The sequence below is a fragment of the Littorina saxatilis genome, linkage group LG1 (genome assembly GCF_037325665.1).
Source record: "Littorina saxatilis isolate snail1 linkage group LG1, US_GU_Lsax_2.0, whole genome shotgun sequence".
NCBI lineage: Eukaryota > Metazoa > Mollusca > Gastropoda > Littorinimorpha > Littorinidae > Littorina > Littorina saxatilis.
In genome coordinates, this window is record NC_090245.1 from 32,469,635 (window position 1) to 32,487,198 (window position 17,564).

A 17,564-nucleotide genomic window follows, 5' to 3' on the forward strand; every position below is an offset into this window, starting at 1 on the left:
CCCATGGATCTCTCCACAATAGCTGCTCCTGTGATTAGCTTTGTCAAGCGTGAGTACGCAAAACGTGTTTCTTCTCTCCTCGGAGTGATAATTAGTCATAAATGAGAAATGTTGGCCCCACCTGTTGCTATATTCTGTGGTTATGAACAGCTGAGATCCTCACATGAGTGCAGCTACAAGATTATGCTGATTGTCTAACGAAGCCTGATGGCTTCATTAGACATCAGCTAATCAACCTAAGACATCAGCTAATTGAGTGTGGAAGAAAACGTCTGTCACACAAGTCTGAATAGCAGGTAATGTATTGATTTTTGTGGGCACTGGCTGTTCTGTGTCATGTAGCTGTGTGTTACAGTGTAGCATAGAGAATACTACTTGGCTTGGTGTGTGATACATGTATCAGATTTACACAATTTTAAAAAAAATAAATATTGATATATGAGCAAAAGCAAGCTTTTCATTATTTGAAAAAGCATCGAGTATAAACCTGGTATCACACAACATGCCGTGTAGTATTCTGTTTATCCTTCATTCTGTACTTGAGTGTCTTCTGTTTCAAACGTCCAAGAGTCAAAGCGTTCAAATTAAAGACGGGTCTTATAAAACCTCAATCTCTTCCAAAGCCTCATGAAATCTTTGACGCCAAAGCAAAACGGCGTCACTCTACAAATTATAGCGTCACATGTAAGTTCTGAAAATTCTTCCACAGGAAACAGCAAGCACAAAAGTGTTTCGAGAATGACGTTTGTCTCTGGGACTCTTTCCTAATGAGCAGTGGATAAATAGGTCCCTGCCAGACTGTAGTTTGACATGACCTCATTTACATGATATACACCTGTGTGTATGAGTATATGGTTCAGTTATGACATGGGTGGTCTCTCTCAGGTATGTAGGATAAACTAGGTTTCCACCTGGTGTGTTTGGTGGAGATCTGCATGAGACAGGATTGTGAAGATTACCTGCTATTCAGACTTGGTCGTGTGACAGACGTTTTCTTCCACACGAGATTACGTTGATTGTCTAACGAAGCCGTCAGGCTGAGTTAGACATCAGCTAATCGAGTGTGGAAGAAAACTCTGTCACACGACCAAGTCGGAATAGCATTTATGTCTCACAGCTTCAACAGAGGAGAGAACAAACACGTTTTGTGTACTCAAGCTTGACAAACCTGAACACAGGAGCAGCCATTGTGGAGAGATCTACTTTTTGACGGAAGTGACCGAACAGCTGTGAATGACGTCTCGGTATATGTGAATGACGTCACAGTCATCGTCACAGTCTGTATCTTTTGAAGCATCGCATTCTTCATGACGTCTTTCTGTGTCTGCATCCGCGAAATGTTTGTTCATTCCGGAATCTTTGTCATCTATGTTCAGAACTCTGTCCTTATAGTTTCAGACCAACAGGCCTTCTGAGCGAGCCACTTTCCAAGGGCAGCTAAATTCGCCTATGGAAACAGTACTGTCGTCTGGGATGCCGTTTTCAGTATTCTGAGCGTTGAAGAATTTGTCAAGAGAAGAAACGATAACAGCAGGAGAAATAAAAGTCGTGTGTGCATTGTTTGGCTTTTGGAGGGACGATTTTGAGTTTGAATCCGTGCTTGCCATGCTCCTAAAGCGTGTAACATACAATCTTGCACACGTTTGCTTTAGTAGTGGCAAAGAAGGAAAGCGTGTGACATACAGTAATATCAACTAGCTGCAGGCACCTGCCGACCTACTCACACCTGTATGCACACACACACACATTCACATTTAACCACTGTTATGTGAGACTTTTAAAAGTGTTACAGATTTTGAGGCTACTTCAAATTTACAATACAGATACCATGGCGTATTTCAGGCAGGCGGGAACATGCCCCTAATGATTTTTCCGTGAGGGCGTTAAAAAACATTTATCATCATCATATTTCAGGCAGGTGGGAAATTCCCCTAATTGTTTTACCGTGAAGGCTTTAACAAACATTTATCATCGTCATATTTCAGGCAGGTAACGTGGTGACAGGGGAGATGGTGGAGGAGCTGATCCTGTCAGGTGCAGACATCATCAAGGTTGGGATCGGCCCGGGATCCGTCTGCACAACGCGCAAGAAGACCGGCGTGGGCTACCCCCAACTCAGCGCCGTCCTGGAGTGTGCTGACGCTGCTCATGGGCTGGGCGGCCACATCATTTCTGTACGTAAAATATTTGAATAGTTTGTCTGTACAGCTGTGTCTGTTGTTTGTGTTTTGCTTCTCTCTTTGTGCTGCCACAAGGAGGTATCAATAGTAGAAGTTTCAGAAAATGGTTCCCTGTAAAGAAGTTTGCCAGTATGGCAGCTATAATCCATTTGGAGGGAAATATTAAATGTCCGATAAGTGAGACTAAGGTCACAGTGTTTATGAATGAGTTATTACTCATAAACAACTGAAACCCTCCTCCTGATTTTTTTTCGGTTATCACCAGACATTAGATTATAATTACATATTCTTACGCCGAATCACATAATTTGCATTGACCCACTTCGATGCTTAGGTTATGATAAAAGCTACCCCGTCTAGGTATAAGGGGAGCAACCCCAACTAAAAAAGTGACTGCACCAGAATGACTGACACCCTGGGTTACGTCCCATGTAGCCTACTACGTCATCAATGGTGCTGGTCACGTGATACCCCTTCAATCGACTACTATCACTCAAGGGTGACGGTTGTGTTCGCTTTTGCTCTGGCTGGTTTTGTGTCTACGGCACCTACCGGCCTCGGCCCCCGTCTACTTCTTGCTGGCTTGCAGCTGGTGAGATCGTTCATTTTTTCTTGTATGTTTTATTGTTTCTGCTGTGAATTTCGCATGTCCGTTGGACTCTGAAGTTTTCAGCAGTTGTTTGGCTTCCTCACGGTCGCCATTTGCATTAGCACGTTGTCGGGCTTCTGTTGTTTTAGCCGTGTTCGGTCTATTAACGATGTCGTAGCTTGCTTTGTAGCTGCCGTCGGTAGCTTTTACGTACGTGCTTATCTATTTGCTTGCTTGCTTCTGAAATGTTTGTGTCTGTACGGACTTTATTATTTTCAGACTTGTGGCTTCCTCCTTGGTCGCCATTTTTAGCTAGCATGTTGTTGTTATGTTGATTTTTCGTCCGTACTCGGACGCTTAACTCTTCGTATAGCTAGTTGTTTAGCTGCCTTTGGTAGCTCCTAAACTGGTTTTAGCTGCCCTCTTTGCTGGCTTCTGAAAGGTTGGCGTCCTTTCGGACTTTGCTAGTTTCAGTTGTTTGATTATTTTTCTCTCGGTGCTTACATGGCCGTTAATGAGAATTAGAGGGAGCTAAGGCCGAGGGTTAGGGCTTGGGCCCTGCTAAGCTCTATCCCTCAGCAGCCTCTTATTTTGAAGAACTCCGTTGTTGTTCATGTTGGCACAATTTTAGGCAATTTTTTACGTTGTTCTGTGCCGTTTTTTATGTTACGGACGATTGGCCGTCTGGCTCTCTGCCGTCCGTTTTGGCCTCTAAGGCTGTCGTTTTACGTCTGTTTCGGCTCCAGAGTCTAGGGCTCTGGGGTCTGCACTTATCTTTTGCTTATTTCCAGAAATAGATTCCCTCGTTCGCGAGGTTTGCCGCGGCGGACTTCGTCGCCAGCTCTGCCCCCCGCCTGGGGGTTAGGCGACGTTCTCTCCTTCAGACTCTGGGTCTTCTCCGGACCAGGCTGCTGTCCACCGCGATGTTTCTGGACGGTCCCTTGGGGATCTTCTTCTCCTCTTCCTGGCCGGCATTTGTTGCCTTCCGCTTGCGGTAGCGCAACAGTGCATGTCCCTCCGGGGATCCGGCCACTTCAAGGTTGGTGTCTGCAGCAGCCGTTTACGGCAGCTGCACTTCCGGTTTCCGGAATCGGATGTTCTCCTGCTAGTGAGCGACTTGCGTTCACGTCGGGTCAGAACCTCTCCGTACTCCAGCAGTCGGTTCCGACAGCTGGGCTTCCTGCTTTGGCAGGAAGTAGGGGTTCACCGTCTAGTGAGCGACTTGCGTTCACGTCCGGACCGAACCCCGCCTTACACCAGCAGTTGTACGCGACAGCTGGGCTTCCGGCTCCGGCCGGAAGCAGTGGTTCTTCCGCTCGTGCGCAGCCTGCTGTCACGTCCGGTGCGTCCCACATCTTACGTCAGCAGTCGTCCGCGACAGCTGCTTCCGGCTCAGGCCGGAAGTAAAAGGCTCACTGGCTAGTGTTCGGACTATGTTCACGTCCGGTTTGAGCCTTGCCTTACGTCAGCAGTCGTCCGCGGCAGCTGCGCTTCCAGTTCCGGCCGGAAGTGTAGGTTCACCGGTAGTGCACAGGCTGCTGTCACGTCCGGTTTGGGCCTTACCCTACGTCAGCAGTCGTCAGCGTCAGCTGGGCTTCCGGTTCCGGCCGGAAGTGTAGGTTCACTGGTTAGTGCTCAGGTTGCTGTCACTTCTGGTTCGAGCCTTTACCTACTTCAGCAGTCGTCCGCGACAGCGCCGCTTCCGGTTACGGCCGGAAGCGTAGGTTCACTGGTTAGTGTACAGACTGCTGTCACGTCCGGTTTCGAGCCTTGCCCTACGGCAGCAATCGTACGCGACGGCTGTGCTTCCAGTTCCGGCTGGAAGTATCGGTTCACTGGTTAGTGCACAGGCTACTGGCACGTTCAGTTAGAACCTTGCCTTACGGCGGTGGTCGGACGCGACCTCTGCGCTTCTGGCGGCGGACGGAAGTGTGAGCTCACCGGTTAGTGCACAGGCTGCTGTCACTTCTGGTTCGAGCTTGCCCTACTTCAGCAGTCGTCCGCGACAGCTTTGCGTCTGGTTCCGGCTGGAAGCGTAGGTTCACTGGTTAGTGCACAGACTATGGTCACGTTCGGTTTGAACCTTGCCTTATGTCGGCGATCGTACGCGACCTCTGCGCTTCTGGCTCCGGCCGGAAGTGGGGGCTCACTGGATAGTGGACCTGCTATGGTCCCATCTGGTTTGAGTCTGGTTTTTTCGTCAGCAGTGCCCTTTGGGCTTGCAGGCTCCCTGCCTCAGGCGGATTAGCAGCTACCACACACTTCGGTAGTGGGTTCTGCCGTTCTCCTCACTTCCTGTGCCTTTGGTCTTCGACGCCTCTCATCCTCCTCTTAGTCAGGGGTGAAGTTTGGCCGTTGACCTGCAGGAAAGGGGCTTCAGGCTCCGGCCTTCCCAGCTTCGGGACATTAGCGGCTCAGAGGAGGTTGCCTTTGCCCAAGATGTCCCGGAATTTGCTGTCGTCTTTTGCCCCTCTGCGTGCACCTTTGCCGGTCACGCCGGAACTTCTTCTTTGGGGAACGTTTCGAGTCCCCTGCTCTCTGAGCAGACTCTCTTCCCCTCTGAGGAAGTGGGCAGACAGCTTTTGGAACTTGCTTCCATCTCGGAGACACTCCTTTACGGAGTTCTTTGCGCCCTTTACACTCAGTTAAGAGCAGGACGCAGGGGATGCTTTCTCCACCTTTGCTAGGGCGAATTTAGAACGGAGAAGGCCTTCCTCTCTGCACAATGCCCATACGGTCATGTACAGACGGGACTTGTTCCTCGCCCATTCCTAGTTTGTGAGGAATCAATGAGACACCCTTAGTTCTTCACCCTTGGTGGATGGGTCTCTCTTCGGCCTCCTGGCCTCTAAGGCCTCCTGGCCTTCAAGTCCTCCTGGTCTCTGAAGCCTCCTGGTCTCTTAGGCCTCCTGGCCCCCAAGGCCTCCTGGCCTCTAAGGCCTCCTGGCCTCCAAGGCCTCCTAGGCCTCCTGGCCTCTGAGGCCTCCTGGTCTCCAAGGCCTCCATGGCCTCCAAGGCCTCCTGGCCTCCAAGGCCTCCTGGCCTCTTAGGCCTCCTGGCCTCTAAGGTCTCCTGGCTTCCAAGGCCTCCTGGTCTCCAAGGCCTCCTGGCCTCCATGGCCTCCGGGCCTCTAAGGCCTCCTGGCCTCTAAGGTCTCCTGGCTTCCAAGGCCTCCCTGGCCTCCTGGCCTCCAAGGAGATAAAGATGTGTAGGGACCTTCAGGTCTCTTCTTTTGCTCTTCAAGCTTTGAAGCAGCAAAACGGGCTCTACCTAAGCAGACTCAGCTTTTTCAGGCTAAGTCCTCAGCTCAGGTTTATCCGGAGAGGTTCTTCCTTTCACAGACGTCTTAGTCTGTGTTTTTTTTTTTTTTTTTTTTTTTGGGGGGAACAACAGCCGGCATTAGGGCATCCGGGTTTTTTAGCCTCGGCTGGTACAACAGCCATTTCTTCCGTTGGTGGTGGTGGTTGTTGTTTGCTCTTTTGGACTCGGTCCTTGTGGGTCTTTCGCCGATTTAGACTCTGTCTTTCTCTAGCGATCGGACTTGTTCTGGTGTTTCGTCCAAACTTAAGGTTTACTTGAGTTGGCCTCGGAAGTTACATTCAGATTTTACTGAGTTTGCATTGGTTTTAGCAATGCATGGTGAGGGGTCATTCTTGTGGCCTATCACTTTTCTCAGCTTTATTGGCTAACCCTCCCCTTTCGGTGGAGGTCTAGTTAATTTCCTGGTTTCTTGGTGCGGGCTTTCAGCCCAGCATCTTTGATGGCAGGTCTACGGGCGTTCCGGCTCTCAGCCTTAGCTCGTGTAATAGTCTCCTGCCTGGCATGGGCGACTACGGTCTCCGTGTCTCTAGAATTTGTGTCTTCCTCTTCTCCCTCATCCTGCCATGAGGCGAGTCGGGTCGACTTCCGGTGGGGTGGGTTGCCTGTTAAGGTCACCCTTCTACCACTTGCATCTATTACGGACTCTTGCCTGTTGTGTTCCGTGTCTGATTCTCGGTTCTGAGGTATCAGACGTGTTTGGTTTTTCAGCCAGACTCAGGAATTTTCTGGGCTCGGTCGGCCGCGAAATTTACTTCGGGCCCTTCTTCTTGAGAACTCTCGTTCAGGGAGTCTTAAGGCTGGTTAGCTTCACAGTTTTCTGTTTTTCCTTTCCAGTCTCGTTTCTGTTTTGGGTTTTTGATTTTCTTTCATTTACCTACAAGCAGACTGCTTTGTGATCACTCTGACTTTAGTCATTTCGGTTAGAGTCACCGGTCACATCAGGCTTTGGCCACCGCGTTCTCCGCTCTGCTGGCGGCTTACACTTTTCGTAGGCCGCTTCTTCCTCTGTTTACCTCCCTCTATGCTTCTGCATGGACTGGTAGTGGACTTCTGGTGACCGTCTCTTCTGAGATTTTTCTTTGAGTTTGACTCTGGTTTTTTGTACTCAGACGTCTCTCTCTCTTTCTAGGAAACAGGTCACTCCTCTCTGGAGCTGACCGTTATCTCTCCGGCCTTTCGGGCCTCTCTCCATGCCAAGGCTTTTAACTTTGGCATGATTGTCTTACGGTCCTGGGGAAGGTTGGTGCTTTTCATTTATGATCGGTCAACCTTACGCTTAGTCGTTTCCAGGGTTTTTGGCATTTCCTTCCAATAGTAAGGGGGGGGGGGGGGGGGCAGCTTGTCTGTCCCTCTACTCGGCTTGGGTTATTCAAGACTTGAGCGCCTTTCTGGGCTGTTTTTTATGGTTCAGGAGATGGGAAGAAGTGCTGAGCACAGCTTACGGGCTCTCTGATGCTGTCTTTCGCATTTTTTGCCTGAGCGGCATTGCGACTGTCATTTAGGTTGGTTCTCGGTCCTCGTTCTGTCTTTTGGCAGTGGGCCAGTTCCTGGCAAGGGTTTTAGAGTGAGCTAGATGTTTTCTTTCTCACCGGCTCTTTCCCTGATGTTTGGCAGTGGGCCAGTTTTTTGGCGAGGGATTCTCTTCCCCTCCGCCTTGGCGTAGCTATGGCTATCTTTCCCCTAGGTTCAGCCCGAGCTCTTTTTCCAGGGCCTGGGCCTCCTCCTCGGCCGTTTTACGGTCTGGGAGGTTGGATGATGTCCTGCACACAGCTTACTGGTGCTCGGCTTTTGTCTTTATCAGTTTAATAGGGAGACATTGCTGCCTTGGGCCTCTTCCTTGGCCGTCTTGCGGTCCCACGGAATGAGCGAAGTTTTGAATACAGCTTATTGGCGATCAGACGATGTATTCATCAGCTTTTATCTGAGAGACATTGCTTCGCTCTGTAACGATGGATCAAGGTCCCTGCCTGCCTTGGTGGCAGCGGGCCAGTGCATTTCCAGAAATTGATGGTGAGTTTGAACTTTTTTGATCTTACCCACCGCCTGGTTGGAGTTATCTGCAAATTATGTGATTCGGCGTAAGAATATGTAATTATAATCGAAAATTTTTATCTAAATTTTGATTTGATTAATATACTTACCCGAATCACATAAGTAATTCCCTCCCGCCTGCCCCGCTCGATATTTTTAGTATGCTATTAGTCGATTGAAGGGGTATCACGTGACCAGCACCATTGATGACGTAGTAGGCTACATGGGACGTAACCCAGGGTGTCAGTCATTCTGGTGCAGTCACTTTTTTAGTTGGGGTTGCTCCCCTTATACCTAGACGGGGTAGCTTTTATCATAACCTAAGCATCGAAGTGGGTCAATGCAAATTATGTGATTCGGGTAAGTATATTAATCAAATCAAAATTTAGATTTTTTGCCACTTGGCAGATTTCCGTCATTTTCAAATGTACAGAGACCATTCTTTCGATCCGCTGATTGCACAATTTTGGATTGTTTGTTGTTTTGCAAAACAAATGCCAGAGTGTATGTGTGTTACAATTTCATGATCTCATGCTTGATTATCTAGAAAAGTGTGCAAACGTTTCCTGTGATTTCAGGATGGCGGATGCACATGTCCAGGGGATGTGTCCAAGGCTTTTGGGGCTGGCGCTGACTTTGTTATGTTGGGAGGCATGATGGCGGGGCATACAGAGTCTGGCGGCGAGATCATCGAGAAGAACGGCAAGAAATTTAAGCTTTTCTATGGCATGAGTTCGGTCACCGCCATGGAAAAACATTCTGGTGGTGTCGCTGAGTACAGGTATGTTGCATTACATGCACAGGTGTGTGCTTATTACATGCACAGGTGTGTGTGTATTACATGCTCAGGTATGTGTGTGGTTTCATCTGAAGTTTTTTGTCGCCACACAAATTAGCATACCATAGATTAAATTACATATCTTATCCCAACTCACATATAGCAATTTATTTATTTATTTATTTATTAAGGAGATTTCTATAGCGCATAACTAAAAGCACTATGCGCTTTACAATATCACTAGGTATAAGCACACGCAGACATACTCTGATTAACCCTAGTTCAGTGCTGGTAATGCTGTACGCGTCCCCTTGGTAACAAGGAAGATGCCTCTAATAAAAGAGTGACCATGACCCGTCAAGAGGTCAAGGCCAGACCGAGATCGAGGCTGCCTTCCGTATGCGTGCGCATACGCCGCCATTTGTATTCATTCCAACCTCAGCGTTCTCACGCGGTGGTCGCATTTATCTACGCTCCGGCTGTTTCTAGCCTTTGTGACTTCGTCTTTGACTTTGTAATTTTCCCCTTGGTCTGTTCTTCATGTTCTTCTACTCTACAGCCTGTTGTGGGTGAGATCTTTCCTTATTTTTCCACGTTTTGGCTCCATTGTTGCCGCAATTTGTACTTGTAACATTTTCTTGAAATTTATTTCGTGAGTTCATTTTGTCATGGCCGACAGCGGCAAGAAGAGGCATCCTCCCAAGCAGTTACCTGCTGAGGCTTCCCCCTCTAGGAAAACGTCTAGGAAAGCGAAACTTTCCGGCCAGGCGGTAGTTAGGGTTTTGGAGCCATCTTCTAAAAATGTATTGATGTTGTGATTGATTTGCCGGTGACCGCGTCTTTGTCGGTTAAGTCCTCTGACAAGGTCGTTAGGGATGACAAGGTTGTTAAAGAGACTAGCTCGTCTGCTGGTTCGGGTTTGGTTGCTTCGGATGTTGCTGCCTTGCTTCTTTCCCTTAGCTCTCAAGTTAGCACTCTAGCGTCTGAACTTTCGTCGACAAGAGCTGAGTTACTGGCTCTTCCCTCTGGCGTGTCTGATGTTTCTTCGCTGGCCAGGGTGCGTCCTTCCCCTTCCGCCACGGTCACCTATGCTGATGTGCACGCGGCGCAGGATGCTGGTGACGTTCACTCCCCATTGTCGAGTGTCCGTACTTCCGGTGTGCCGGTCTTGTCTCAAGGTATGTCTGCTCCACTAGTAGCCGGATTTTCTGGCCAACGTGGAGCGCGGTTTCAGGAGAAAGTAGCTCCCCCCGCTTTGCGGTTAGGGGGTGAAAGTTCCGATCCCAGGTCTGGTCCGGTCCGTTTAGACGGTTGGTCAGGTCAGACATGCTTCTGTCCACCATATCAGAGAATGATAGTGGGTCGGCTGGGCTGTTTCCGCTTCCGCCCAGGGGGCAGGAAGTAGTCAGTAAGGAGGCTTTACGTACGGTCGAGATACCACGTTCGCCATCCCTTCCGGCTGATTCTCCTTTTGACTATGGCAGTCAATACGGGAGTCAGCTTCCGGATTGCACGGATGTTCATGACGGGGCTGCTGACCATGGTGCTTCCGCTGTGGAGGAAGACACTGAGTTCCGGTTGCCGTATAAGCTGTCAAGTGCTGTTGCGTTGGCAGCTGCAACGGCTTCCAGATATTTTAATGAGGGTGTGGTCGAGTCGAAGAGTCAGTACGCTCCACCACCTTCAGCACTGAGCGATTTCCACGGATCCAAGGAGCTTAAATGCCCTTTCCGTTTTCGGGAATCTCCGTCGGTGGCTTTTGAGATGGCGAAGGTCTTGGGCAGATCACGCACTCAGGGGGGAGTTCCGGCAGTTACAGTGCCCTTGTTGGCCCAACACAGTCCGGCTCCTGATTCCGCTAAGCCTTGGCTGGCTCAACACAGTCCGGCTCCTGATTCCGCTAAGCCTTGGCTGGCTCAACACAGTCCGGCTCCTGATTCCGCTAAGCCTTGGCTGGCTCAACACAGTCCGGCTCCTGATTCCGCTAAGCCTTGGCTGGCTCAAGACAGTCCGGCTCCTGATTCCGCTAAGCCTTGGCTGGCTCAACACAGTCCGGCTCCTGATTCCGCTAAGCCTTGGCTGGCTCAAGACAGTCTGGCTCCTGATTCCGCTGAGCCTTGGCTGGCTCAACACAGTCCGGCTCCTGATTCCACTGAGCCTTGGCTGGCTCAACACAGTCTGGCTCCTGATTCCGCTAAAGCCTTGGCTGGCTCAACACAGTCCGGCTCCTGATTCCGCTAAGCCTTGGCTGGCCCAACACAGTCCGGCTCCTGATTCCGCTAAGCCTTGGCTGGCCCAACACAGTCCGGCTCCTGATTCCGCTAAGCTTTGGCTGGCTCAGGCTGATCAAGCTTCTTCGTTTCTGGCTCTCAACCGGAGGTCCAACCTGCACGCACAGCCTATCAACCTTCTTGACGCTTTTGCGCTGCCGCGGTCTGCTCTTCCGGTCACACCGGAACTGGCCACTCTCAGGGAGGACGGTTATAGTAAGGACAGGCCTGTCCCCTATACTGAATCCTCTCTCATTGCCATTTTGTTTATGCGGCACCAGTCACACCAGGCTTTGGCCACCGTGATTATCACACTTTCGGTTGTTGATACACAACTGGAAGTCGCTGCTTCCTCGTACTATCCCCCTCTGCTTACGCATGGACGGGTAGAGAATATTTTGCGGTCATTTGGGTTTCTGATTTCCGGTTACGCCTACCACGCTGTTGTGGCAAGCCGCTACCTCCAGCCATCTTCGCCAATTGAGGCAGGCAGTGGTAGAGGATTATTCGGTCGGGTGGTTCTGGTTTCCAGTTCCTCCGACCGTCTCTTTTTATCAGGAAACAATATTTTTGGACAATTTTTTGTCCCATTATTTGTTGTTTCCTGCCGCTACACAGGATTGCTTTTATCATAAACTATGGATGATAGCTGGAGTGTTGTTCTGCCAAAAGCATGTACTGATGTGCATCCTATTCTTTCATTTACATGCATTAAAAGGTCTTTGCCCTCATGATGATATATTTACTGGGAATTTTGATATTATTTCAATCTTCTCGTTTCTGAATGCACTTCATTTAGGTGCGTATGTGAGTGTGTCCGAGTTATTTACCTGTACAGTTAAAAGGGTTCTTGCTTATTTCCAGGGCCTCCGAGGGCAAGACTGTAGAGATTGAGTACAGAGGGGACGTGGAGATAACCATCCAGGACATTTTGGGAGGGATTCGATCCACCTGTACATACGTTGGAGCCTCCAAACTGAAGGAACTTAGTCGCCGTACCACTTTTATCCGAGTGACACAACAGGTAAATGAGGTCTTCACCCCTAACACGACAAGAGATTGAAGACAAACAAGATGTTCCAGCCCTGACCAAATTGCTACAATATTGATTGTTAATGCCACCCTCCTCTACCATAAGAAGAAGATGCAGTGATATCTCTGTTTTAAGGCCTTTAGATATAGGACAGCTGAAAATCATCGATCGCAGATTATACATTTTGGGCATTATGTTCTTTTTGGAATATTTTCTAAATTTGATGATACATTGGTATCATTTCCTGGCACTGAGGTGAACTGATTCTAATTTTTTTGTTAAATATGTTAAGCACAACTTTATGATTATTCAGAGAGGGTAACTGCTTCTTGATTTCCACTACCTTTGTACAGACAACGAGCTGAATTTTTTATGAAATAACCAAATTTCCGACAGTTTTTCATGCGAATTGCACAGCATAGATTGATGAGGATGAATCATAGTTCAAGAAGCACCATGCATTTACATAGGTGAGAATGTCTTTAAAATCTTGAAGTGGAGCTGGATTCATTTGTATTACTGTTTCAAAATGAAATGTGTGAGAAGATAAAGAATTTAATGTCCTAAATTGTTATGTCTGAAAACAGAGGTTTCATTGTATTGTTTGGGCGACGTTTTTCTCACCATACATAGTGACATATCATGCAAGTTGGATTATATGTTTTTCAGTGAGTGTGTTGACATAGATTATAACTCCCGGTTACTATGTTTTGGCTTTAACACACACTCTCCAATTTCCCAAGTCCGTTTTTCCCGAAGACTTATTTAGAATATCCATGTCAACAGTTTTACTGCTAACTTTGTTCCTTTTTGTGAAATGCCTTTTTGCATTTTGTTTCTGCTTTTCTCCCTCTCAAAGAAATGTGCTCACCTGAAAGAAAATCTCAACTTTCTGCAAATGTTCTCCTCTTATCTTCTCACCGTTTTTGTGTGAAATTGTGTCTGTATGATCATGAATATTGTTTTAGAGTGCTCTAAATTTTTGGGAATCTCATTTATCTCTTCTTCACGTTTTGAAGACCATAAAACAACATAATATTAAGCATATCATGAATTTTTTGCTTCATGATTTGTAATTTTTTCTTGCCATATTTCATTATATAATTAAAACAAAGCTATGTTCCTTCTTGGTGATCATAATACTATTTGCATATTTGAAAGCTTTATCCAAAAATGTGTGTAGTATTGATGCAGGTATGTTCTGAGCTAGTCAGATATTTTGACAAATGATATTTTGGGGGGGTTCTTTTTTGTTATATCACATAGAATCGTTGAGACATGGTCAGTCTAATTCCACAGTAGCTTTTTTCCCCCCTTTTATACTTCAAGAAATGTCTGAGTCAACGGTTTTTTTGTAGCAGGGATGTTGGCATAGGCACATGATTGCTACTGTATCATGAATGTGAATGGAGGATGGTACAGTAGAACCCCTCTCTAGCGACCTTGAAAATGTTGACAAAAATCGGTCCTTATGGAGGGGGGTCCTTACAGAGGGAGGGGGCGGGGCCACAAAGAAAGTCACCTCAGATTTTCTTAAAAAAAGAAAACAGAGAAGTTTGAGTTGCTGACGACCGTTTCCTCAAGCAAACTGCTTCGATTTCATGTTTGACATTGTCGATGGTGTCCACCAGTTCTGGTGCATGTTTCAATGCAAAAAGAGTTAGTTTCTGAGCAAGCATTTCTTTACAGCAGTCCCTGCAATGATGAAGGCCCTCCGAGAAAGAGAGTGAAAAATCGGCCACCGTTCTCAGCATCGCGTATCTGTGTGTAACCTCTTTCATTGAAAAGATACTCTTGTTTCCCTGCAGCCTTGACCAGTGAGTCGGTTACCTAATCTGTGAACCCTTCAGTTGTGTTGCTTTGTCAAAAGTTAGACACAGTCAACTAGTTTTGCTCTGAGTGAACAGTGCAGCTGGCCTCAATTAGCCGGTGACACCTCTCTGGCCACAGCACCAAACAGTACATGGCTGGGGGGAGAGAGAGAGAGAGAGAGAGGGGGGGGGGGGGTAGCTGGCTAAACTCAGTGGGGTGTCCGGTGTCACTGAAGTCAGCAGGAAGAGCATTGGAGAGAAATAGAGAGGTGTACTCTTTCAAACATCAGTTGTCAGCGCTTAGGGTAGTCAGTGAGGGAGAGTGAGAGCGGTTTGTGTACAGTCCGACTGAAGAGTGAAAAGTCACTGCCACAAGATCGGCATGCAGTCAATAAAGCCAGACAAGAAGAATGATTATGACATGCGGCTCTATCTGCTGGTTTTTTATTCAAACTGGTTTTCAACGCTTATTCTCACAAAGCATCTGCACACCTGCCTCTGCCTCTGTGCTGTGTTTGTGTGGCTGCTTTTGTATGATGTCAGTGCATGGTGAGTGCGTTCACTGCCTTGTCACCACTTCCCCACCTTTTTCAGAATGTTTTCTTGGAGTTGGATAATTCTTTGAATTTGCGATTTTCCAACATCAAGACTTTTTGCAATCGCGATGGCAGTTTCTCCCTTTTTGTGTCTGTTCACAACATTCACTCGATTCTCGAGAGTTAAATATTTTCTTTTCTTTGTAGACGCCATGTCGATCTCCACTGCTCTTCTGTCCAAAGACTGTCTATTCTGACTGAATTCAACGGTGTGTGTTGGTCACGTGAGTTTGTTTTCTCGATGATTGGTTTGTGATGTTTACTCAGCCCACCCAACCATCACACCTCTCAGCGGTTAATTAGTGCCTTTGCTTACGCAAGACGGTTATAACTGGTTATAACCGGTTTGTCAGTGATGCGTTACGCTGACTGAGTCTTGGCTTTGTCTGACAAAGTCGTTACACAAGCTGTTAGGTCGGTCCTTAGACGTTAGAGCGGGGTGGTCGCCACACTGGTGACAACTGTATAAGGAAATACATCGGTTAAAAAAAAAAGGGTCGTTGTGGCGGGGTAGTCCTTAGAGAGGGGGGTCGTTGTGAGGGGTTCTACTGTATATCAAATTTGCACTTGATTCATGCGCTCCAGCAACCAAATGTTCTTTTCTCTCCTACAGATTGTACAAGGGGTTTCCCTGTTAATTCTAGTCCCAGTGTTTTGTTTTTTAAATTCTTGTACCGTAGGTTATTAGTTTGTATCATGTACCTTATGCTTAATACAGATATGTTTTTTTGCATAATTACATTAAATAACATTAGCATGATTAAGGCATAGAGTATTACATTGTAGTTGTCATGAATGCTGTTTGAAACATGTTGAAATTGTGTTTTAACTGATGAAGTAGTTCTTAGTTTTGTTGTCAAAATGGAGGCGATAAAATAAAACAGAACAGTATTATGTTTGAGTAGTCCTGTGTCTGCTCCAATATGCTAAGAATTATTCATGACTTGTCATGTATGTAGTGTTTAGTACCAACAGACATGCCCAACTACACATACTGTAATTATAAACTTGAGATGTTGGGATTTTTTAAAGTATTTGATTTCCCGCAGTGGGGCACTGCGGTTATGAAATTAAAGGCCCCTCCTGTTTTTGGAACCGCAGGAGCTTTCTAGTTTGCTGTTAGGTAGATTTTTGGTTCCTCTTTCCTGTCATGCTCTCTTTTTCTTCATGAATTCTTTTCTTTTTTCTGCCTTCTTGCTCATTCACCTGTATTTTTTCCAAAAATCTCTTGCCTTGCCGCTTGTCTCGCGATTCATGTATAGTTTAATCTGTTAGTGTTCTGATGTAAGTCCAGCAGTAGATAGGTTAAGCCTATTTTAACATACTGGAAACTGGTAATCTTCCAGTAGGTATTAATTTAGTTTTACTAAAGCCTGCTGGGACACAAGTAATGGGTTAGTGCATTTGTAAACAGGAATCGCTTGACAAGTGGCCCCCTTCATCCCCCCCTTCCTCGTCCTGATATGGCTCTGCGTAGTCGGCTGGACGTTAAGCAACAAATAAACAAACAAACAAAGTATTTGATTTTGCAAAGTTAGGTGTGCACAATCTCAAACTGCTGCTGTAAATTATAAATTTAAGAGATACTATATTTTTTCCCCTAATGTTCAGTGTCAAGTGATTTTTGTGGTGGGTTTTCCTTTGTGTGTAAGATTAGAAGTCTGCTCCTTCTGTATTTCAGTACGTACAAATAAACATGTGAACATTTGTTTAGAAAATTCGAGAGGGAGAATGTATACAGATCTTGCATATCCTGAAATGTAGTTTTTTTTATTTTGCTCCTTTCTTCAAGAAAATCAGCTTTTCTACAGCGGTGTTTGGCTAAGAATATCTCTGTAGGCAAAGTAACTATTAAAGGTTTGTAGAAACGATATGTTTTACTGCATGCATTCAATTCAAACTGTGTACATGTGTGTGTGACTTGCCAAATTGTTTGAAGCTGAGAATCCCTTCCACCTCTGTACAATGCTCTCAGATTTGTTCAAATCTCCAAGAAGCCAAATCAGTAATTCACTGGCACTTTATTTCTCTTGACACATTACAAAGAATCATTACATACTGATGAACCAGCCAACAGTGTTAGTTAACATATTTACAAAGTTAAAAAACAGAGCACAATGTGCTCCTATGTAAGTGTATCTCAACTGTCCACACATCTTGTACACACACTATAGTCAACAAACAACTACAATGCGAATTACCAATACAGCTACAATGTGAATTGAGGGGGTCATTTCACACGTTTGTAAACACGACACATTTGCTCCTTCCAAATCTTGCCTCACCAGACAAGAAAATACCAGTGCGTACTCAATGAAAGTCCATGATTACGGCAGAAAATGAAAGGTACATTCCTTCCAGTGTAAGTAATTGTGTACACCACCACACACACACCTGTCAAGTGGGTAAGAGCATTCTTACATTTAGACACGTACCCAAAATCAACAACCAGGCTGTGTTCTCTGCAGAGTATAATTTCTTTTGCTGGATTTTGTTTTTTAGCAGACTGACGTGTCCTTTAAAAAAAACTTAACCCAACAAAAAAAATGTCTACTTTCCACAGAGCGCATCTAGAATGTTAATTTTTGGCGTTTGTTTTCACTTGTAGGATGCTCTCACTCTACAACTGAAAGCCTGGACGGATCTGTACTGGTGAACATGATAGCTTACATGAGAAGGAAGGTAGCTTTAAAAGGAGACAGAAAATGAACTATGTTTAATACTGGTACATCTGATTACACTGATACATGAAATAAAATTGTGTAGAGGGGAGGTCAGTTTGTTTTCAAACTCAATATAACTGGACTGGAATACAAAAACAATGTTCAACATATTTGCCAAGGGAGAAAATGCACAGATTGGTTACTGAATACAAGACTGAGCCTAAAAACAGTCCTGACGAAGAACAAACTAAATACTTTTGGTGAACATAATACAGCTGGAAAAGGTATGTGC

The 17,564-nt window shown here is 46.3% G+C and overlaps 1 protein-coding gene across 1 annotated transcript in view; it reads left to right on the top strand.

Annotated features, from left to right (window-relative positions):
* The window catches only part of LOC138967257 (GMP reductase 2-like), a 39,791-nt gene extending 23,311 nt beyond the window's left edge, over window positions 1–16,480 (top strand). The window contains exons 5-7 of the mRNA XM_070339783.1: window positions 1,986–2,174; window positions 8,700–8,902; window positions 12,034–16,480. Of these exons, the coding sequence (XP_070195884.1) occupies window positions 1,986–2,174; window positions 8,700–8,902; window positions 12,034–12,232 (591 nt within the window). The 3' untranslated portion in view covers window positions 12,233–16,480. The remainder of the gene's footprint in view (window positions 1–1,985; window positions 2,175–8,699; window positions 8,903–12,033) is intronic.
* Window positions 16,481–17,564: the final 1,084 nt, after the last annotated feature.